Here is a 25,865-nt window from a genome sequence, read left to right as displayed (position 1 = left end):
CCATAACCTTTTGTTTCAAAGCATTTCCAAATTACAGGGTTTTTTGTTTTTTTTCTTGAACCAAGGGTGGTCACCTTAGTCCTCAGACTCAAAATTAAGTATTAATTTTGCTTAAGTAATTAAAGGAATTGAAGGAATTATTAGCCATTTTTCATACTTTCTAGGAGTAAACAAATAGGAAACAACAGCTACTACCCAAGGACAAAAATCGTGTTACACAATGTTAACCCATTACCTACCGGTGATCTCATATGAGATCACTTAAAAATTACAAATTCCGTAATTATCTGTTAATATTTACACATATCTAACCTTTTTGCTATATCTACTAGGTATATTTCTCTGATATTCAAATGAGGTTTGCTAATTTTTCACCCAATATCTCGCTTATTTAAAAAGTTATTTTGAAATGCTATTTTGATCATTCCAGCATGTTTCTAAGGCTGTTTTATGCTAGAAATCATAGTTTCATAAAAAAAAATTCCAGTTTATAGAACTATGGGAGGTAATGGGTTAATAAGAGGTACCAGATCATCAGTTCTGAAAAGTTGGTGTTATATATTGTACTTTTAATTAATACCATTTGATGTTGTTGTGTGACAAAGATTTAACCCTTTAGCATTCAGGTTACTCTATCAAATTTATTGTTTTGAATTAATCATGTATTATCTATCTTGTAGCTTCAAGATTAATATAATGTGATTGTTTATTTTTAGATTGCTATTGTGGGGTAATTTTGAGTGGCCCAATCTAGCTGGTTTGAACATAAAACAGGTAAATTATTTTGGCTGGATAGAGCTGATTAAAATGCTTCAGGGTTAAGCTAAAAGAATTTTTGAAAATAAAGTTGTTGAAATTTAACTTTAAACAAAAAAAAAACTAACAGACCATGTAATCAAACAATAAAGAAAAGCATTTTTAATAAAATTACATTCAATCTATGCTTATGAATATATTTCTCCAGGAGCAGCAGAGTCATAAATGTAGATTTAATTGAGGAGGCTTCTCTCTACTCTTTTTTTAGTTTTGCAAGTTACTTGGCAAACTCACTACTGCTGGCGGCCAGTGTATACTGGCACCCAATATACCCTGTAAAAGGGTTGGCTTTAGGAAGGGCATCCAGTCATAAGAACTCAATGCTGTCCTGCAAATCATCAGATCCATGTCAAATCATCCATCCCATGCCAGCATGGACAATGAACATTAAACAATGATTATGATCAGGATGACACACCATACCAATCTTTATCACAACCACCATCATTATTTTTACATCCATTTTTCCACTAAGGTCAACTGTGCTTTTCATCTTTTTGAGATCAATAAAATAAGTACCAGTTGAGCCCTGAGGGTCAATGCAATTGACTATTCCTCTTCCCCAAACTTTCAGACTTTGTACCTGTAGTGGAAAGGATCAATTTTACATACATTTTTCTCATGCATACATGGATTGGGAAGTTCCTCTTCAGATCAGGTTTGAGCAAGTTCTTTTTGTTTTGATGTTTGTAGAAGATTGGCAATTGCCCATGCATGCAAGTCTTCTTTCTCCACTCTAGCAATGTTATACAAGAGGCATTGCTATCAGAATATAAAGGACCAGAACAGATACTACAAGGCATTTTGTCAATGCTCAAACAGTAGCACCAATGCACCACACTGTTTTATCAACCTTAATGAAGTAAAGACAAAGTTTGACTCCAGCAGGATTTCAACTCAGTGCGGAGTTAAAACAAATACTGCAAGAAATTTTGTCCTTTGTTGTAACAATCCTACCAATTCACTACATTACATTGTGTAACACAATTTTTGTCCTTGGGTAGTAACAGTTATTTCCTATTTGTTTACCCCTAGAAAGTATGAAAAATAGTTAATATTTCCTTCGAACTTTGCTTTTGTTACATATATTCAAACCCCAAAGAATCTCTCTGAACACATGGCTATAATGCTCCCCCACTCCTCCTGCTCATGATCAGAGATGCACATATTGTCAGCCACTAAAGACATGCTCAAGTGGTTAAGGTCAAGCAACTAACAAGCAAATTTGTGGTATTGAGCAGAATATTTGCTTTCACAATATTTCTGCTTCAGCAACTCAGTGCTGAATCTGTCTGAAATGTAATGGAAAATAGGTCAGTTTCAAAGCATTGATGTCCAGGTCACAAAAGCAAAGTTTGAAGGGAATAGTAGCCATTTCCTCAATAGAAGCAAATAGGAAATAACATTTACTGACCAAAGACAAAAAAATAAAAATTATGTTACACAGTATTATCAGTATATTTATACATTTTAATTTTGCTCAGAATTTCTTTCATTTTTCTTTTCTTGATCCCTAACACTCATAAGGTTGGGTACCCAGTGCCCAAGATATATAGATAATCAAGATCACAACATTACACTGAATGGGACATCACAGGGTTCAAGGTCAGTAGATTTTTTATTGGAGAGAACAAGTCATTTACATCAACCCCAGTAATTAACTAGTACTGTATTTCATTTACTTTAAAGGGATGATAGGCAAAGCTGACCTCAGCAGTATTTGAACTCAGAATGTAAAGAGCTCGAAGAAATGCTGCTAAGAATTTTTACCTGACATGCTAATGATTCTACCAGCTCACCACCTTTCCTCAGAATAGTTTGTTTTTAATCATTCATACAACTTGGTGATAGAAAATATGAATTCAGAAACCACTGGGCTACTATTTTGACATCAATATTCGTCAAATGTAAATAATGTAAATAATGTACCAATTTCATTCTTCTTCAGTAGTTGAACTCATAAATTCTCTTGTATTTGTACAACTAAATATAATTTGAGATACAGAATGAAAAAATGCTTTTTTTGAATTATTACATACCTCTTTGTCTCTTAGTGGTAACAGACAAGGGTAACCTCGCTCAAGGCAGGGCTGAACTGATTCTAAAGTGAGGTCGGATGTGAGTTGAAGGTAGTTTTTATGAAATTTTAGGTGTCCTGTGAGTAAAAAAAAACTGGGTTGAGAAAAAGGAATTTAACAAGGATACAAGAGTGGCTAGAAGAAATCCAAAAGAAGTATTTTCCATGTATTAAATCAAAGCATATAGTACCAACAGTAACATCTTTGAGACACTGAAAGAAAAAAGACTTGGTTGTCAGACACTAGTACAAAAAGCTGTCCTTCTATTAGGATATCTTATCAACCTTTATCTCTAAGCTTTCAATGGGGATATAATTTACTAAGCTGATTAGCCTTGGCAAAAACAGATCAAAAACAAAAACAAAATCACTCACATTGTAAAACGTTAGTGACCCACGGTATCACAAGTGTTGCAAAATGACTGGTATTATTTTGACTGCATGTTTTATGTCAGAGTATCTCTCCTAGAAGAGCTGCCTTCATCACAGCTTTGTCAAAAATAACAGGAGACTCCTCTACCTCTGAGAATTTTCTTTATCCCATAGACGGGTCTCTGACGGATACTACCGTTCTGAGTTAGAATGGACTAGGGAGTAATGGCAATTAAGGGGTGACTCCACACAACCTACAACTCCAGAACCCCTGAACTGGAGCCTCACTAGTGGATGCAGCTTAATGCCATACATAAATGTCATACATAAATACATACATACATACAAAACATACATACATACATGACACATGATGGCCGTCCACTCGTGACCGAGGAAGACCATTGCTGACCTTCAGGAACATTGTGCGTTCTAGGACTAACTTATATTTTGCATTTGCGGGTCTGTTGGTGGCTAATGACATGCATACATACATATGAATTATACAAACATACATACATATGAACATGCATGCATACCTACCTACCTACATACATACATACATACATACATACATACATACATGCATGCATGCATTCATACCTACTTACTGACATGCATGCATAAGTGCATTAGGTTAAGTACCAACAAATTTGCACAAAAACCTAGAAATACTCGGTTTCATGGAGAAAGAGCAAAAGAAACTGATGCTGATTCTCCAAATCTAAACTATTAGTGGCACAGTGAAGATTTTTAAGACATTCCAAAACTTCTCCATCTGAGATTCTTATTTAAATAGATGTACACACTTGGGTGAATGCATCGACAGTTCAACCAACACACCAACTCAACCGCATATTTACAAACACTGGGAACTCTCTTAACTCAAAAAAAAGCTTGAACTCTCTCAAGAACTTAAATTAAACTCAAAGAAAAACCATACATATATGGATACTTAGTTGGTATCCAATTCCAGTGAAAATGCATGTTTATGCATACATTATCATCATAATCATTTTATGTTTGCTTTTCATACTGACATGGATTAAACTAGTCATCGCAGTCCAAGTTGCCTTCTATTGCAAGCTACAGCTCTGAAAGATTATGCATTCATGCATGTCATTTAGATTGGCTTGTATGGCTGGAGACCCTTCCTAAAACCAACTACTATACAGACTGTACTAGAGTCTTTTATGTGACACCAACACAAGGGAGGTTGAATAGTTTTTGACAAGACAGGACCAGAAATACGTTGTACTCACTCTACTCATTCAGCCAATCACTTTACAGTGTGGGGAGGGGTTTGGTACAGAATAAATGTAGAGTAAATATGGGAAGGAAACAATGGTGACGAGAAGGCCAGAAATGAGTATTAGAGAGCTAAGGATGTGGGGATAAGGGAGAATATATGTAGGTATAGAGAATACTCAATAAAATAGGATGTGTACATTTGTACAGGCCACAGAGGAGGAGAACTGAAGAGAAAGAAAAGAAAAAATGTATAATGACATTAGCAAGACTAGGATGGGTAGGAGGGTGGAAGGAACAAGAGCATGATATGGAGAAAGTAGGAGTTTATAGATGTGGTCAGCTAGAGGGGTAGTGACTGGTAATAACAAGAGGACAAAGTTAAATGTAGGAGTAGGTGATGAGATGTATAAATATTCACATTCATTCATACATATACACACGCACATATATATATATATATATATATATATATGCATTCATATAAATACATTAAGAATGGCTCTCTGTCAATAACAATGATGAGGGTTCCAGTTCATCCGACCAATAGAACAGCCTGCTTGTGAAATTAACGTGCAAGTAGTTGAGCACTCCATGGACACATGTACCCTTTAATGTAGTTTCAATGAGATTCAGTGTGACACAGAATGTGACAAGGCTGGTCCTTTGAGAGAGTGAATAGAGGATGCTATTTTGATGTTAAATATACACAGTAATAAATTAATCAACGCATTCAAGGGATGGAAATAGAGGAAGAAAAGAAAAAAAAAGATAGAAAAGGAAAAATGGAAAAAGAAAAAAAACCCTTATTCCTTTTAAAGGATGTCAAAGAGTTTCTCTACGGAACCTACTCAGCCTACAGACATGGAAACAAGATGGTACTACTCATTTTTGCCACCTGAGCGGAGTGAAGTAGCATGAAATAAAGTGATTTGCTGAAGGACAGAAAGCACTACCAGGAATGGAAATCACAACTTTATGATCATAAGCCAAAAATCCTAACCACTAAGCCACACACTTCCATATGCATTCATACATACTTACATATAATCGTGCATTCATCATATATCTTACCTTTCAATAATCCATATGTTTTCTTGACATCAAACTTCCGGGCCCGTAGAAATCTCAGTAAAAAATCATCATCTTTTTTCTCTACCATTTCAAAGACTTCCTGCCCTTCATCACAGGTTTTATTCTCCAAGATAACTTTGCACAACTCATTGATACAAATCGTTTGTTTATCTTTAGTTTCATAAAGCTCAATTCGTGCTTTTTCTACCAAGGCTGGTGTTAAGGAACCCTTCTTGAAAATGTGATCGTAAATGGATGCCATTTTGGAATGAAGTCACCAGCTGCACTAAAAGTCTGCAATAGAGTTTAGAAATGTAGAATTAGTTTTAATCATAAAGAACATATATGCAGGCATAGCTGTGCGGTTAATAAATTTGCTTTGCAACCACATGGATTTGGGTTCAGTTCCACTGTGCTGCACCATGGGTAAGTGTCTTCTACTATAGCCCCATGACAACCAATACCTTGTGAGTAAATTTTATGGATAGAAACTGTGGAAATCCATTGTAGTGTGTGTGTGAGAGAGAGAGAAAGAGAGAGAGAAAGAGAGAGACTTATGACTTACAACCACATTGTATTATTTGTTCTTTTCTTATGGAACAAAATTATTATTGATATAATAATATATAAATCATTATCTTTTATATTTTTTCCTAAACTATACTTTTTGCATCTCCCCACACCACAGAAATAGATATATGTATAATATAGTTAAACATATCCCAAATATACCACATACATAATGAACTGGGTTACTGGCGTAATGGAAGTTACTGTTTGTTTAAAAGTGAAGTGGGGGAGGGTACAATTTGCATGGGTTTGCATGAAAGTGCTTTCTGTTCTAAAGAAGGATCACAAACTATGTATTGTTTCATTGTACAAAAGGGGGTTAATATGATTTTGCCCAGAAATCATGTTTTCAAAATTTAAATTTCCCCCCATCCCCACTGCAATTTCTTAATTTGTAACTTTAAAATTTTTTTTTTTTTTTATCCACATAAATAAATATAGAGATTACACATCTGGGAAATATATATATATTTTTTTTTAATTTAATTTAATTTTCTTATAGAAACACTCAATGCCCCTTCCCCTACCTCGCCCACCCATCCCCTACCCACTTTCAAAAAGCTAAAACTTTCCAATGTTTCACTTTCGTCTGATGTTTCATGCATGCGTAGAACTGTACTGAAATAGCAGATGTGAAAAATACCAGAAAACCTGACATGCTAGAAACCACAGGTAAATGACATTATTTCTGAAGAAACTTCCCTGCTTCCCAAAAAGCTAAAAGTGAAACACTGGGAGTTTGTAGCTTTTTGAAAGTGGGAAGGTGATGGGTGAATGTTTGGGAAGGAGATTTTAATGTTTCTATAAGAAGAAAGGAAGAAGAAAGGAAGAAGAAAATTCTTAAAGACTCATACTCTGTTTTTTTTTTTGGGGGGGGGGGGGGGGGGTTCTCTGTGGATTACTAAGAAAAGAAGCTGGAAAGAAGTAAAAAAATGAAGAAATTGGGGTGGGGAGAGAGAAAATTAAAATATGAGAATGTGTTTTTTGGACGAAATCCTAATCTCCTGTATCAAAAATAAAAAGAATTGGAAGAAATTTAGGAAAAAAATAAGTGGCAAGGGCACACATGTCACCTTGGACATGCTAGAAACAACAGGTAAAGGACAGAATTTCCATGAAAACTTTTAAGTTTGTATCAAAGATCAGGTTTTTAAATACGCTCATCACAAACACAAATTACAGAATAGAAAAAGGTCATTTCAATTGGATTTGAGCTGTAATTTTGCACTATACACTGGACGTCCGCATGAGATTGAACAGTTCTGCAAATTATATTTTGCTATGGCGATCACACTGATGAATTGCGGACATTTACGTAAGTATTACGTAAATGGTAACAATGAAACCGGATTTGTGATTAATCTTTATATCTTTTATCTTTTCATTTGTCTTGTCCGCTTACGTTCTGGTGTTTGCTGAATTTTCTTGAGAACAATCTTTTCTTAGTGGTCAGACCATGTGGGGTCTACATCTAGCATAATGGATGTCCACTTAGTGGTCATCCCTCTTATATGTATGTAACATATTTTTTCTAAATCTTCAGGTTTTTCAATATGCTAGGCTATTGGTTTTAAATTGATATATATCAAATGAATATTCAATTTTTCACCCTTATTATTTAAATTTATATATATATAAATATATATTTAAATTTATATATATATATTTTCTGTACTCTGTTTATCATTTTGTCTACGTTTTGTTTGCAACGTCCTGAACCCAGATATGTATCTATATATACATGTAGATGTAGGTGTAGTGGTGCCACCAAAATGTGGTGGAGTAATGTATGTTTGTGTTATCGTGTTAGGGTGCGATAGGCATGTGTTTTCCTGTGAATAAACAAAGAGATAACTATGTTCAACTATAACATATTTTATTTGCTGCATTGAACTCTGGTGTTAGTAAATATTCTTCACCACTACATTAAATTTTGGCAACTTACTTCAAGTTGCTAGGAAAAATGGAACCAGGATACATCTGTGGAGTTGATGTATCCGAAGACTAAATATGTTCGTGTGTGTGTGTGTTTGTTTTTTCATCTTGCGGTAGTTCTCTCTCTCATTAGCGTGGCACGGCCAATCTCTGTGTGATAGTCACAGAGCACTGGGTCAGTCTGTCACGAATCACAGTTTCCGTCTATCTCTGTCCCTGCTAAATTCTCCTATTTATAAAAATCAGGGGCAGCTAGAAGGATGGACATGCTGCAGCAGGTTTAGTACCTAAGTAGGTCAGTCGCTGTCCAGTTGAACTTCGCTTGAAATCTATGAGGTTATAAGATCGAGGGGAGGCTATCCATCATTTTTTGACAGGACAAAGAAAACCTGATTTCGCGCCTGTTGCTCACAGTAAATCCGACGAGGGAGAATTCTTAGATTCGGTTTCGAATCTAAGCTTGGAGAAGGGAAATGTTAGTTTTTACATAGGTATGTACATGCATGTACGTATATATGCATATACTCATTTATTATTTGTATTACATGATCGAATGCACGCGCCATCCCTGCAAGTAAGTTTTGAACTTTATATTTCTGACGTGACTCTATATATCTTTGTATCTTTTTCCCCGTCTCATTCTTCCTTCTGTTACTACTATATCTCTCTCTTCCTCCCTGTCTCTCGTTGCTCACCTATATTCTACTTCCTCCCCTTTTTTCTCCCTCTACCACTCTTTCTCCTTACCCCTCGCTGGTCACATGTGTCCAGCCCTACTTCCTTTCTTATCTTGGCTATCGCCAAGCACGCACACAAACATTCTTCGTCCCACTTCCTTCCAGTTCGTTGCTTCACAGCATTCAGTATACGCATATTTTTTCACGTCTGGCCATATAGCCTTTTTTGTTTATTTTCACTGTTTCGTTTTCCTGTCTTGTTTTCTGTCCGCCACTATATTCCTCAATGGTACAAATTTAATTTGTGGTCTGTGGGAAGAGCCATTCTAACAATGCGTCCTGCCCTAACTCTTCGAAATGCTTAGTTTTAGTATGGTGACAGCTGATGAAGGAAATGTTCTCTATGTGGCCTGTGTGTTTTCTGTACTCTGTTTATCATTTTGTCTACGTTTTGTTTGCAACATCCTGTACCCAAATATGCATCTATATATACATGTAGATGTAGGTATGTACATACATGTACGTATATATGCATATACTCATTTATTATTTGTATTACATATATATATATATATATATATATATATATATATATATATATACATACATACACACACAGTGAGGACACATGGCCTACTGGTTCGGGCACTGCAATCATGATTGTGAGATTGTGGTTTCAATTCCCATACCACATGGTGCATTGCGTTCTTGAGCAAAACACTTCATCTCACATTGCTCTATGATCACTTTGACACCTGACATGTGGTACACCATGCACCTGTTCAGGCAATTATTGATTTGTTGGAAGGAGTGAGTTAATGTACAGCATGAACATGTGATCACTATAAACAAAACATTTGTGTAGGTCGTTCAGCAAAAGCTGAACACTTATATAACTATCACAGTTTGATTCGGCTCCATGAGACTTAAAGTTTTGTTGGCTTCTTACAGAAACCTAGCTTGTTTAGGCTCAGATTACCAAACAGAGAAGTACAAGAAGTCTAAGATGGCTACTGGAAAATAGGCTGCTATTGATCAAAATAGGTCACCTGGTGTTGTCAGAGTAAGACCGACAGTTCAGCGACAGCAGTTCCATTAGGAAAAGGGGGATCTCTCGAACTGCATGGCTGGACACGAATTTTTTTCCCCACGAGAGTACTAGGCTTACAAAGAATAAGTCTTGGGGTCGATTTGCTTGACTAAAGGTGGTACTCCAGCATGACCACAGTCAAATGACTGAAACAAGTGAAAGAGTAAAAAGAAAGTATATATATATATATATATATATAATATATTTATATATATGAATATATATGAATGTACACACACATGTTTGCATGTGTATATGTATGTATACTTCATTCAGTCTAGTTACACATGTAGATGCAAGTTTAAAAACAAATTCTAAAAAAAAAAGAATATAAATAAATAGCAGTTATGAGAGCAAAGCAAATAAAGCTGTCAGACATATTGTGATCAGGACATTGCCTTAGTATTTGATAAGCAACCTGTGAAATACAGGATTTGGGGGATAATCTTATCTCATCTGTAACAGAGGGCCAAAGGGCACAGAGTAATTTTAAGGAAATTTGATAAACTAGCTTTTGTATTTCTTCCAAATAGGATTAAATACTGTCAGAAGAACAGAAGACTGAACTTTAACAATAATATTGCATGTGTATATACAAAGTGTATGTAAAGTTTATATGTTAAACTATACAAACTGAATATCTACGCTACGTATCCACTAAGCAATTACGCCACATGTATGTAAATGGTTAACACAGAAAAAGGTGAGAGAAAGAGAAAGAAAGCATTGATGCATATGTGTGTATGTGCATACATGTATGTATGCATATATAAGTACAAAATTTATCTTGCCTGTTTGTATGAGATTATTTGAAGAGTAAGGCAATAGGTTATGGATCAGTGTTTTACTGAGTGGTGCTATTTCAAATGGAATATATAGTAAATAATAGTTATGCCTGGGATTATATACAGATGGACGTGTCAAAAGCACCTAGTGCAGACTGTAAAGTGTTTGGCTTTAGGAAAGACATCCAAGCCAAATCAGACTAGAACCTGCTGCTGCTCTCTGGCTTGCCAGCTCTGGTCAAACCATCAAACCAATGCCAGAATGGAAAATGTACATTAATGGATGATGATGATGTGGGGGGGGGAGCAACATAGGTATGACTGTGTAGTTAAGAAGCTTGATTTTCAACCATGTGATTCCAGGTTCAATCCAAAAACATAGTACCTGGGAAAGTGTCCTCTGCTATAGCTCTTTGCTGATCAATACTTTGTGAGTGAATTTGCTAGACAGAAACTGCATGGAAGCCCACCATGTGTGTGTGTGTGTGCACATGTGCATACATGTCTTTGTGTTTGTGTTGGTGCTTGTTTCCCACCATCACTTGATAACACCTGTGTTGGTTTGTTTACATCCCCCCATAATATTAGCAGTTGGGCAAAAGAGACTGACAGATTAAGTTCCAGGCTTAAAATATACGTACTAAATTCAATTTATTCAACTAAAACCCTTCAAGGTGGTATCCCAGCATGGCCAGAGTGCAATGACCCCCAACAAGCAAAAGATAAAAACGTAAATACCTAAGTCACAATTGATTGCATTGAATCTCCTTCCATTTGCTCCCCAGTACAGCTAGGGACCTCCCCCCCCCCCCCAGATCACTTATTATGCAATGTAACAAAATTTTTATTTTATTTTTTGTCTTTGGTCAGTAAGTGTTATTTCCTATTTGCTTTTATCTACAAATCAAAGGAAATGACAACTATTTCCTTCAAACTTTGCTTTTGTGACCGGGACATCAATGTTTTCAAACTGACCTATTCCCCATTACATTTCAGATAGATTCAGCATTGAGTTGCTGAAGCAGAAATATCATTATAGCAAATATTCTGCTCAATACCACAGATTCACATGTCAGTTGCTTGACCCTAACCACTTGAGCATGTCCCTTAGTGGCTGACAATATGTACATCTCTGATCATGAGCAGGAGCTGTTAGGGAGCATCAAAGTCATGTGTTCAGAGGGATTCTTTAAGGTTTCAATAAATGTAACAAAAGCCAAGTCTGAAGGAAATATTAATCATTTTTCATACTTTCTAGGGGTAAACAAATAGGAAATAATGGATCTTTCTGATTTGGCGGACACCACTTGTTTTCTAAACGAAACACTTTCAAACTTGGGACACTGGTAGAATGTGTCATATAAAACATCTTTTACTCTTAGTGTTACTCTTTCTCTTTTACTTGTTTAAGTCTTTTGACTGTGGCCATGCTGGAGCACCGCCTTTAGTCGAGCAAATCGACCCCAGGACTTATTCTTTGTAAGCCCAGTACTTATTCTATTGGTCTCTTTTGCCGAACCGCTAAGTTACGGGGACGTAAACACACCAGCATCGGTTGTCAAGTGATGTTGGTGGGGACAAACACAGACACACAAACATATATACACACATACATATATACATATATACGACGGGCTTCTTTCTGTTTCCGTCTACCAAATTCACTCACAAGGCTTTGGTAGGCCTGAGGCTATAGTAGAAGACACTTGCCCAAGGTGCCACGCAGTGGGACTGAACCCGGAACTATGTGGTTGGTAAGCAAGCTACTTACCACACAGCCACTCCTACGCCTCAACAGTGTTGTTGAGAGAAGTTTATATTTTTAAAGTTATTTCGTGTTAAAATTGTCGTGTTTCGATAATTTCAACCAATCACTGACGTCTATTGAGGTGAAAACAATTACTGCCGTGGATTGTCAACAGTCGCTACCCAAGGACAAAAATTGTGTTACACCATATTATTGGCATCCATCACATTCTTCTATCTTCAACCATTCCTATGATTATCCATTGCTTGCTCATTCACCATCAAATATGCGGCTACACTTCGTACAACTCTCTTTGCAACCACTTCCCCCTTCCCACCACTGTCACTGCACACTGCCATGACTGTCTTTCTTCTAGTACTCTTTCTTATACTATCCCTCTCATTTCTCTCTCTTCTTCTACACTGTCGCTCCAACCACTCAGTTTTCCTCGTCTTACTCTTGCTTCTTTCTTCCTTTTGCTCCAGTCCATCTTCCAGTCCATTGTCCTAACATTTATCCACTCTGAAAGTCATAACATCCTCAATGATTAGAAACAATATAAAATAGTAAGAATTTCAGTTTCATGCAAAGCACAAGGCTACTCACTAGACATGATAAACAATGCACCCACCTCCTGTTGAAAGTGGTTGCCATACAAGCAGAGATAACATAGGTTCAAGACAGATAGCGAGTGACAGAGAGCTGAGTTGATTAGCAGGAAAGATAGCAAACAGACTCAAAGTGGGGAAAAGGACCAGATGCATATATATTAAATGTCCCCACAACTATTCATACCCCCGTTTTTACATTATGATAAGCTATACTTGCACACATCATCAGGTCTTCTCTTAGACTTGTTTCTCAATTTGTCTGTCTGTTTGGTGTCTGTTTATCTGTCAGTCTATCTATCTATCTATCTATCTATCTATCTGTCTGTCTGACTGTCTGTCTGTCTGTCTGTCTGTCTGTCTGTCTATTTATCTCTATATATCTATCTATAGAATAATAAACATGTACTCCACAAAAAATTATTAATTTTTTGAAGATGTTCTAACTATAACTTAATATAAAAATAAACAACACACACACACACACACACACACACACACACACATATATATATATATATATATACAGGGGTTGGACAAAATAATGGAAATACCTAGTATCATAGCATCATAATTTTGAAATATCTATAAAACCGTTAAAAGCTTGTTTATTTTTATGTTTTTTATTTATTGTTAGTGTTGTTAAATATGTTTTGCTAAAATTGCTGTTTACTTTCAGATATCTTCAGAAAAAGGTAATTAAAATTCATTAAAATGACAGATCTATCAGACTTTCAGAAAGGTCAAATTGTTAGTGCTCGTATGGCAGGTGCTAGTGTAACGAAAACAGCCGAAACGTTTGGTGTATCAAGAAGTACTGTCTCCAAAGTTATGATAGCCTTTGAGAAAGAAGGAAAAACTTCCTCGTGGAAACAAAATTCTGGAAGAAAACCAAACTTTCAGATTGGGACCATCGGACTCTTATGCAAATTGTTAGAAAGGATTACAAAAGTACAGCTCCCAAAATTACTGCAGAGCTTAATGACCACCTTGAGAACCCAGTTTCCACAAAAACTGTTCACCGGGAGCTGCACAAAGCCAGATTTCACAGGAGGGCTGCAATCAGAAAACCACTACTTTCAAAAACAAACGTTGCAAAGCATTTAGAGAGGAGTATAAACCTACAGAATTGGTCCCTAGAGTAGTGGAAGAATGTTATTTTCTCAGATGAGTCATCTTTTACCTTATTTCTGACCACCAGCCGAGTATACATTTGGAGACGGCCAAGAGAAGCATTTAACCCAAACTGCCTTCTTCCAACTGTTAAACATGGAGGAGTATCTGTGATGATCTGGGGGGGTTATATCATGAAAATTTGCCAGCCCAATGGTTTCCCCTCATGGCAGAATTAATAGTCACGACAATTTAAGTATTTTATCTGTTCAAATTCATTCAAATCTGTTTCTGGGGGGATGATAATGCACTGATTCACACAGCTAAAGTTGTTATTGAATGGCATGAAGAACATTCGAGTGAAGTTGAACATTTTATCTGGCCACCACAAACCCCAGATCAGAATATTATTGAACATTTATGGTGCTTTTCTGAAAAACAAGTAAGAAGTCGATATCCTCCACCATCATCACTACAAGAACTGGAGACTGTTTTAGCTGAAGAATGGACAAAAATTCCTACGGAAACAATTCAAATTTTGCATGTGTCCATACCTCATAGAATTCAAGCTGCAATTACTGCCAAAGGTGGTTCTACCCCATGTTAAAATAAATTTGTTTGAAATTTTAAGGTGTTTCCATTATTTTGTCCACCTCCTATATATATATATATATATATATATATATCACCACTACCATCATCATCACTAACATTGTTTTATTAAAGTCTATTTTACCATGGTTGCATGAACTGGGTGGTATTTATCAAGGAAGATTTTCTAGGGTCAGATGCCATTTCTGTTGCTAGCTCTCACCTGTTGCTAAGCAACAGATATATTTTCACAGAATATTCAAAATGAATAACACTTCTTGTATGACAGTGACACACATTTACACAATGCCAAGGGAACACAACCATATACTCGCTCACACCCATACATATATGCACATGCATTCATACATACATTTATGAACATATATATATATATATATATATATATATATATATATATATATGTATGTATGTATGTATGTATGTATGTATGTATGTATGTATATAGATAGATAGATAGATATGTATATAAGTTTAATTAGAGGTTAAAAACCTCAAAAAGGGATAATAAAATCCAATGAATGCACTGGTCTATTATCTATTACAAAAAGTATTGACTATTACATTTAATATTCAACTGTTAGATAATTGGATAAACCAGGGTTTATATATATTTAAGAAAATAGAAATAATTAAATTAATAAATAATTATTAATTTAATTATCTCTATTTTCTTATTTTTCTTAAACATATAGGGAAACACACACACATATACATATATCAACATCATCATCATTTAATGTCTGTTTTTCCATGCTGGCATGGGTTGGTAGGTTTGACCATAGCTGGCAATCCAGAGATCTGCACCAGATTCCAGTGTGATTTGGTTTGGTTTCTATGGTTGGATGCCCTTCCTAACACCAACCACTTGACACTGTGTGCTGGGTACTTTTAACATGACTCAAGCATGAGCACTTTTACACAGGGTTGGAACAGGTGATTTTTACATGGCATGGGTACAGGGCTCTTACAGTTAATCATCTTCATCAGTGGGAGAAGCTTTAACACATCTGCTGTAGAGGATGGGTCTTCTTGAGTGCAGCAAGGCAATAGATATCTTGGTCCTTTTTTATCACCTCTGTTAGGTACAGTGTCCTGAGGTTGTCCTCCAGTACTTCGTCTCATGTCTTATATATATGTATATCATCATAATTGTTTAGCATTCACTTTTCCATGCTTGTATGAGTCAGACAGAATTTGTTGAGGCAACTTTTCTACAGCTGGATGCCCTTCCCGTCACCAACTTTTACCTGTTCCCAGGTAAAGTAATATACCTCATAACCAGACTTGTTTTCACAGAAAATTGGATATGAAGGACACTGCTTGCTTGACAGTGATATTCATTTACAACTATCATATGAAATCAAAGAAGACAATAAATATGTATACAAGTACACAGGTACACACATACACGTCTCTCTCTCTCTCTCTCTCTCTCTCTCTCTATATATATATATATATATATATATATATATATATATATATATATATATATATATATAGGGAAAATTCACAAAAAAAAAACAACTTTCACAAAAAAACAACTGCTCAACTTTCTCTGTCATGGTCAATGCGACAATCACACACAACACACCTTCCTTCCAAGCACTGCTGTAAACAGCAGAAGTGAGATAGAGTGTTAAAACTTAGGGCACATACACAGCCGGGTTCAATGTCAATTTGTGCCAAGCAGCTTTACTACGCATATTTTAGCTTCGTTACTATGGCAACAGTCCAGATTCTTGTTGATCAGACCACATGAATATATATATGTGTGTATGTATGTATGTATGCATGTGTATATATATATATATATATATATATATATATATATATACTGTAAAAACCCATGTAATTTGCGCATCTGTGTAATTTATGCAGATGATTTTTCAGGATAAAATTTGTTAAAAAAGATTCTACTCAAGTAAAATTCACACCCCAAAGTTTTCAAAATTGCCAAAATAGCCAGGCGAAAAAGGTTTCCAATTTAGTTGTATTTAGCATAATTTCACTTACTTTTGATTTTCATTAAATAAAAATAATTTCTGTTTAACAGGTATCACATTGAAAGCTATTAAATTATAAAGTGTTTGTGTTGTTTATAATAAACTTTATTTACATTTCTTGTCCACAAGAGATTATGTCTAATCTTTAGCATACTGCTATATGTCTTCTCAAATCATGATCACAGGAAAAGTTGTTGATAAGAATTGACAACAAAAACAAAGCTGATAAATACACACAGGTGTTGCATATGAAGTTTAATTACCAATAAACATCAGCTTGGATGATACTTTACTCAACTGACAGAAGAAGGTGACCGATCAAACTGATTATGTAAACAGAATTCTTTTCCACCTATTCTTGTCGGAACCGTTGATACAGAGTATCGAAATTTTAATCCCTTTCACACTTATAAAATGTCAAGCAAACTTAAAAATTTGTCATTACCATTATTGTCAGTATGGGCAGAACTTCAGAATCATTTACTGCAAAGGAGAAATTAAATGTGTTGAATATGCATTTGAACGTGGCAATAGAGCCAATGTTTGAAATTGGTATAAACAGTACGACAAACTTAAAAATGTGCCTAGTAATAAACAGACAAAAAAAAAACATATAATCAAGATTATCCATATCATTACATTTTTGTCAGTCAGGAATATCCATATCCTTATGTATGTCAATGATGCTCATTTGTGATAGGTAGAGACTCCAAGCAATGTAAAATATGGCCCAGACCATGTTTACCAGCATGAACATCAGACTTCAAAAAGTAGTTAACCATATATGATAATATATACATACACACACATATAGATATGTATGCATGTATGTACATATGCACATATACATAACTGTGTGTATACAAAGTTAGATATAGATATAGTTGTATGTGCCAATGCAAAGAAGCATAGACATCATGCAATGTAAATTTTCACACAATATTCAAAATGAATAACACTTCTTGTGTGACGGTGACACACATTAATTGATGGTAGGAGTCATTAACATTGCAATAGAAATGTTTAATTAAATTCATACGTGTGTGTGTGTGTGTGTGTGTGCATGTACACCCATGTATGTTCGTGTTAGTGATTAAACCAGTGAAATTTGGGATGTAGTAATCCGTTATGAGGACAAGAAATCCTTGCATTGGCGCGGGAGTGGCTGTGTGGTAAGTAGCTTGCTTACCAACCACATGGTTCTGCGTTCAGTCTCACTGCGTGGCATTTTGGGCAAGTGTCTTCTACTATAGCCTCGGGCCGACCAAAGCCTTGTGAGTGGATTTGGTACACCGAAACTGAAAGAAGCCCATCGTATATATGTATATATATGTATATGTATGTGTGTGTATATGTTTGTGTGTCTGTGTTTGTCCCCCCACCCAACATCGCTTGACAACCGATGCTGGTGCGTTTACGTCCCCGTAACTTAGCGGTTCGGCAAACGTGACCGATAGAATAAGTACTAGGCTTCCAAAGAAAAAGTCCTGGGGTCGATTTGCTCGACTAAAGGCGGTGCTCCAGCATGGCCGCAGTCAAATGACTGAAACAAATAAAAGAGTATAAAAGAGTAAAGAGTATATATATATATATATATATATATGTTGTTTTTTTTTAAATGTTCTGAAAACTTTCACAGCCTTGGATTTTTTATCTCATTCTGTTAATTTTTATATATATATGCAAGCTGATATACGACCTACGTTGGACTCCTCATTCGTATCATCATCAAACCTGGAGCTTAACTAGTCTGTCTATACTCAGCATTACCTGACACTTTTGGGTCTTCTTGACACACACCAGTACCTCTCATACCCCGTATATACATTTATATATTATATATGTTATATATATGTATATATATATATATATATATATATATATATATATATATATATATATATATATATATATATATATACACACACATATATATGTATATGTATGTATATATATTTATATAGAAAAATATGTATATGTATGTGTGTGTATATATATTTATATAGAAAAATATGTATATGTATGTGTGTGTGTATCTATACATATATATATGTATGTATGTGTGTGTGTATATATATATATATATATATATATATATATATATATATATATATATATATATATATATATATAATCATAAATATACAGGGATTAGCATTGAGTTGCTTCTCCAACATACTGAAAATTTAGAAATAGTAGTCAAAGAACTACTGATTCTAAACTACAAATTTTTCTCTAAACGGATGGCGATATTTATGGCACACATGTACATTTATATGTATATATGTGTGTGTGTATGCATGCATATATGTATTCGTACGGACATACATACAAATATATATATATGTATGTATGTATGCATGTATATATATGAGCATTTAATCTGTAATCATTAGTCCAACAAAATATATTTTGTCAGACTAACAACAATGAAATAAATGTTTATTTACTTTCAAATTTGTCTTCGATTTTCTTATTCTTTGAAATTGTCACACCCCTGGAATATAGCTGTACAGTAATCCCACACCATCGCAGTTTATTATTTAAGCTTACAGCGATTCCTCCATGGTATTGTTTTGCATGTATAATAAAATAAATATATAGAAATTATAAAAATAATTTTTAAAAATATATATACAGTACAGTACTGTCTCCACTTTGCCGATTTCCACCTATCGCAGGGATTATATATATATATAAATATATATATATATATATATATATATATATATATATATATATATATATATATATATATATATATATATATATATATATAAAGAATAATAATAAATGGAGCAAAACGCATATAAACAAAAGTTCCTTTAATTCCTACATATGATTCGAAATATATGTGCACTCTACTCCAAAGAAGTAAGAGGTGCTGGAATTGCACATATATGCATGTATGTATGTATATATATATGTATAAGTGCATATATATATATGACTGATGCTACCACCACTGCATTGACCAAGAGAAGAAACGCTTCAAACTTAAATTCCAGTGGCTTTGTACCAAATACCAACACAACTCGGCCTATTACACCAACACAGATGAACAGGACACGTCCACACAACGAGATAACACTAACACCGAAGACACCAACACACCATCAACAACAAAATCCCTAGTCACAGACTTGGGTGGGTCACTCTCCCATGAAGAACTAGAACTTCTCAGCCTGGGACCTAAATTTATCTTGAGCCAACAGCCGAATGAAAAAATCTTATTCGACCTGGAAGCCAACTTTTGTCGAACAGCATACCAACTCAAATGGCTGTCGGTAATAAAGAAGAACAACACACCCGTCAAATTTCCTACGTACCAATTAGACCACCCACTCCACCCTCCCCCAACCAACCAAGAACTCAACCACAAACTATCCAGATTGAAACAGTCTATCTCCAACATCTTGAGGAAGGAATCGCATATAACCCCAAATTTAACCAAGGCGCAACATAAAACACTGGCTAAACTAAAAAACAAAAACCTTGTATACTTACCATCAGATAAAGGAAAAGAAATCTGCGTGATTTCTCATGAAATATATGATAGACTGGCTCAAGAACATTTAAGCAATGACAGACTATATTCTGAAGTGACCGATATAACTGCGACCAGGATTGAGGACCGAATTAATACCGCATGGACTGACATCTGTAGACGGAGACAAATACATAATAAATTCAAGAACAACTTCATCACAAAGAACAGTAGATTGCCTAGATTTTATCACCTCATTAAAACACACAAGAATAGCAACACGACCCAGATTAGACCCATCGTCTCCAGCGTAGAAGGACCTCTATATAAAATATCCTGGTTACTTTCTCACATCTTGAAACCTATACTCTCCACCTTTCCGGGACACGTCAAGAACTCCGACGAAGTCATTAAAAGTCTACACCAATTACCCCTAGACCAACTCAGGCAAAACAGATATGCCTTTAGTTTTGACGTTGTCTCAATGTACACAACGGTACCAGCACACTCAGCGGTCAACCTATTGACTGACTGCATAATAACGTCCAGCACCGAATGCTTTGGACTTACCACAGCTGATATCCACCAACTTTTGTCCATCATCGTGGACAACACCTACTTCACTTTCCAGGACCATATATACAAACAGACAACAGGTCTCCCCATGGGATCCAGTCTCTCGGGCCTACTAGCCATCACATATATGAACCATCTAGAACGTCGAGCACTCAACATCTGCCGCTCATGCACCTTCTTCACCAGGAACGTAGATGACATCCTCATACTCACAACCTCACGTGAAGAGGCTGAAAGAATATTCACAACGTTCAATAACATGGACATGAACATAAAGTTCACTATAGAACATCCCAACATCACTGGATCACTATCATTACTTGATTTCAAACTGAATATAACGGAAGAAGGGGAGATCCACACTGAGTTCTACAGGAAAGCAGTCAGTAGAGATATGTTTGTCCAATACAATTCAGCACTTCCACTCGGTGCCAAAATAGGATACGCCAGAAACGAACTTGCATGCATCCAAGGCAAATGCAGCAGAATGGAGGACAAGGTGACCCACACTACACGCTTCCTAGATATATTGAAAACCAACGGATATCCTAGATCCATTGTAAATCGGCTTAAGCATCCAAGACGACCAATATGCCGAACACATAGAAAACCCAGCAACACATGCTTCCTTAAAATGCCCCATTTTAGCGAGAGGATAACTACAGCGATCCGAAGAGCCATACGAAGAGAAGGGCTAGATATACAACTAGCTCACTCCGGCTCCTCTCTGAGAGGACACCTCGCAAAGAAACTAATAAGGGACAACAATCAATGCACATTAACAAATTGTTCCATCCATGACACAGATTTATGCCAGTGGGTAAATGTTGTGTATAAAATACAATGTAACAAATACAACAAGTTCTATGTGGGTAGCACAACAAGACCATTACACGTCCACATCAAAGAACATCTGAACACGAGAGCCTCCTCCTTCAGAAAACATCTAGATAGTTGCCGGAACACTGATAAAAGTATAACAGTCACAATTGAGGCCAATGAAAGAAATTTGGGTAATTTAAGAATCAAGGAAGCTTTACTCATACACAAACTAGGACCCCAAATTAACAACAGGATGGAAGTTGGTAATCAATATATTATTTAGCTACATCTGGATGTGTGTAGGTTAATTCTTAATAACATGCTCATATATTGTTTACAACAAAAAAAAAAAATAAATAAAATAAAATAAAATAAAATAAAATAAAAAGGGAAAAAAAAAGAGAAGCTGCACGTATAACACATAACTTAGAAGCAGCGCCACAGATGTATCAACACAACACACACGAGATTGAAACAGCCAACCTCACGCACTTCTCATGAGGAATTCCGGAAGAAGCTTCGTGAGACCACTCCTGAGACGCTTCAGAAAAAAGAAAAACCGGTGGAAAACAGTTTATAGCAGAGACTCCAGCAAATTAAGATTTGAAGAAGGAATTCTAATTCCGAAATATCATCGGACTACAGTTTACCAAGTTACAACAGGTATACAGTCCATTTTTTGTTCTATATTGCATTGTTATACCTTCCTAAACTTTTTATTCTTTACATATATATATGTATATATATATATATATCTATACAAATACACACATACACATGATGTGTGTGTGTTTAATTAAAAAAGGTCAAATGTAATAAATGTAATCTCTATAGAAGAACAGAGATGATGTAAGGAGTGTTTACTTACCTTTCCAAGGTTTGCAGATGAAGGGTGCCTAAACAAAATATGAAAGTAGGCAGCATCAGTTTAATCTCCCCTACTCTTCCGGTAGAGATTCTTTATGGTGTGTTTGTATGTGTGTGAAAGTGTGTTTCTCTATTTATATGCGTGAATGTGTGTGTGTATGCAAATGTAGTCTTAATATCAGTGTACATGTGTGTATGTGTAGAGAGTTTTGTTGTGTGAGGTACCTTAATCCAGTTATCACTAGCTCCCTACCAAAAATATGGCAGTTCACAGGTAATATATATATATATAATAACAGATATATCTCACTTTCTCCCACTTTCTCTCTCTCTCTCCCTCTCTCCCTCTCTTTCACAGTTTCAATTTGTTCCTTTATCAGTTTGCCCTCTTCCCTCTCTTTCTCTTCTCAGTTTTTCTGTTAATTTATCTCTCAGCCCTTCAAGGCAATACATCTATTACACACACACACACACACACACACACACACAACCACCACCACCATTCCACACAAACGTGTATGTATGTATATACATGTGTATGTATGTGTTTGTATGTATGTGTGTGTGTGTATATATGTATATATATATATATATATGTATATGTGTATGTATATATATATATATATGTATGTATATATATATATGTATGTATATATATATATATATATATATATATAAAGGTGTATCTAGTTCTAGTGACATAGTTTGGTGGCTGTCGCTTTCAAACATGTGACTTAGGACTGATAATAATTCGTATATTGTTTCAATTATTTATTTATTTAGCTATTTGTCATAGAGAAGAGGAGGAACAGGAAGAGGAATATGAGGGGGAGAAAGAGAACGTTGAGAAGGAGCATTACCTTTCCCCTCCCTACCACTACCACCATCAACATCTCAAAGTGTATTACTGTAGATTTAGGGGGAAAGGTTGTTAGAGTCAAACTATATTGACCCCTGTATTTAACCGATACTTTATTTTCTCAACTTCAAGGGGGTGAAAGGCAAAGCAGACCTTGCCAAGATTTGAACTCTGAATATAAAGGGATTGAATACAACAACCCCCATAATCCAGGGCAGTCTCAGCTACATTATAGGCCCCCTGGAAAATCGATGCACAGAGCCATATAGGTATTTATCTATTGGCAACAGGTGCATGGCTTAAGATCCACAATAGTATTTTAAGGGGCCATAAAAAAATGTTGATTTCGATATGTTTATTGCAAGAAACAGCTCAGTTTCTTTCACTAATTTTATTCTTCCTTTTATTCTTTTATTTGTTTCAGTCGCTTGACTGCAGCCATGCTGGAGTACCACCTTTAGTCGAGCAGGACTTATTCCTTGTAAGCCTAGTACTTATTGTATCGGTCTCTCTTGCCAAACCACTAACTGACAGCGATGTAAATACACCACCATCGGTTGTCAAGTGATGTTGGGGGGGACAAACACAGACACACAAACATATGCATATATATATATATATATATATATATATTATGATTGACCGTTGACTGAACACTATTCAATTTTTTTTCTCCGTGTTTTTCTCCTTGTCTCCGTATTCTTTCTGTTGAAGAGTGTAGCTCGAAACGTCAAAGACTTTCCGTATTCCCGAGCGTCATACTAATATATACTTTTGTTATTTACACCACCTGTCCTCGTCTGTTGTTATTATTTGTATATTCTCCCATATATATATATATATATATATATATATATATACGACGGGCTTCTTTCAGTTTCTGTCTACCAAATCCACTCACAAGGCTTTGGGTCGCCCGAGGCTATAGCAGAAGACACTTGCCCAAGGTGCCATGCAGTAGGACTGAACCCGGAACCATGTGGTTGGTAAGCAAGCTACTTACCACACAGCCACTCCTGTTCACCTTTCACAAGTTGAAGTATGAAAAATAAAATGGGAATTTTGGAAGAAGTATCTATAAAATTAGTTTTTAAACATTGAATGATTATGGGGATCCACCAGAATAAAACAGTATTTCAAAGAGGTCCATAGATAAAAATGATTGAGAAACCCTAGCTTAGTGGTTAGGGTATTTTGCTCATGATTGTCAGGTCATGAGTTTGGTTCCTGATGATGCATTGCATCCTTGAGCAAGTCACTTTATTTCACATTCATTACTCCAGTCCACTCAGCTGGTAAAAATGAGTGGTACCCATAATTCAAAGGGCCAACCTTGTCACATTCTCTATCACACTGAATCTCACAAAAAGTCTACATTAAGGGTAGACATGTTTGTAGAGTACTCTGCCACTTGCATGTTAATTTCATGAGCAGGCTGTTCCATTGATCATACCAACTGGAACACTCATTGTCATAACTGAAGGAGTGCCATTTTTTTTTATTGATAGCAAACCACAGCCATCATAGATCAGAATTAGGCCCCCTGACCAGTGAGGTACCTGTTCAACAAGAGATTAAAGCAGTAGTTCATTAACTAAAATGGTTGATTCTAGCCATTGGCAGCTGTTGACTGTTCATCTCCTCAGCATCCAGTGACATTCACCATTGACTCAATAAGTTCATTTGCTGATATAGTGAGCACTGAATTACTAAGTAAAGAGAAGGATTGTGGTTTAAGAATGTGCATTTCAACTCAGGTACATTTCTGCACAGGAAGAATTAAATAAAAACTCACACAGCTATACCAACACTTGACTCATTGTGACATCAAAGATGTAACAGCTTGAGAGAGAAGCAGCTGCACCAGCACTCAGCTTTGTACTCATTACAGCTTAACAGACTGGATTTAAATGTAAAGTGCTCTTTATTCAAGAAGACAATGTGTTGTCTAGTCCAGAAATCAAACCCTTATAAACACTAGTCCTAACCACTATTCCCAATTGATGTGTGTATGTGTGTTTGGGTCTGTATCTGTTTTAATAAATTTTACCTGTCCAAAAAATTAGTGTGCTGTCCCTTTTACATTCTGTAACTTAGTAGTTTAATTAATAGAGGCCGATTAAATAATTACAAACCTGAAATAAATACCAAGGTTGGTATGATTGAGTAAACCTATTGAGTATAGCTGAAGACCAATAAGGGAGACCAGTCAAAGGGACGTTTTTTTTTTCTCCCTTTTTCCAGTTTAAAATAAAGATGGAAACATAGTGTTTCTGTACTCATGTTTTAACTACATGTATTAATGTTAGATAATGCTAATCTCATATATCATAATATACAATAATCTTTATCTAAAATTTTACTAGCAAGAATAAAACCATTTGTTGATTTCCCATGTAATCATTGATATTTTTAATTAAAGTGCAATGACCTCTCACCACAAAATAACACGCTGTAAATAAATATAAATTCCATTTTTTTTTTCTTTTTTGCATTTTTATTTTAATTGGTTGTGGTGAGGACA

General features: G+C 35.5%; 1 protein-coding gene and 1 long non-coding RNA gene across 9 annotated transcripts in view; one reads left to right on the top strand and one right to left on the bottom strand.

Annotated features, from left to right (window-relative positions):
• Positions 1-25,865, bottom strand: part of LOC106869923 (retinaldehyde-binding protein 1) — a 42,064-nt gene that overhangs the window by 10,161 nt on the left and 6,038 nt on the right. The window contains exons 2-5 of one of the 8 annotated variants that reach the window (XM_089365911.1): positions 22,484-22,511; positions 22,099-22,156; positions 5,588-5,881; positions 2,856-2,971 (exon numbers count right to left, since the gene is read on the bottom strand). In XM_089365911.1, coding sequence (XP_089222037.1) covers positions 2,856-2,971; positions 5,588-5,849 — 378 coding nt within the window. In that variant the 5' untranslated portion in view covers positions 5,850-5,881; positions 22,099-22,156; positions 22,484-22,511. Of the gene's footprint in view, positions 1-2,855; positions 2,972-5,587; positions 5,882-17,175; positions 17,209-19,180; positions 19,320-20,237; positions 20,392-22,098; positions 22,157-22,483; positions 22,998-25,865 lie in introns of those variants that run through there. The other 7 variants (XM_089365910.1, XM_089365909.1, XM_089365907.1 and 4 more) reach the window with 7 other exon arrangements.
• Positions 21,767-24,132, top strand: LOC128249844 (uncharacterized). Its single transcript, XR_008265965.2, has 2 exons — positions 21,767-22,278; positions 23,766-24,132. It is a non-coding gene; the product is annotated as an uncharacterized LOC128249844 (long non-coding RNA).

Source organism: Octopus bimaculoides, chromosome 18 (assembly GCF_046866305.1).
Source record: "Octopus bimaculoides isolate indiv1 chromosome 18, ASM4686630v1, whole genome shotgun sequence".
Taxonomy (NCBI): Eukaryota; Metazoa; Mollusca; class Cephalopoda; order Octopoda; family Octopodidae; genus Octopus; species Octopus bimaculoides.
The sequence above is the reverse complement of the archived record's forward strand: the minus strand, read 5'-3'. Positions and strand labels throughout refer to the sequence as shown.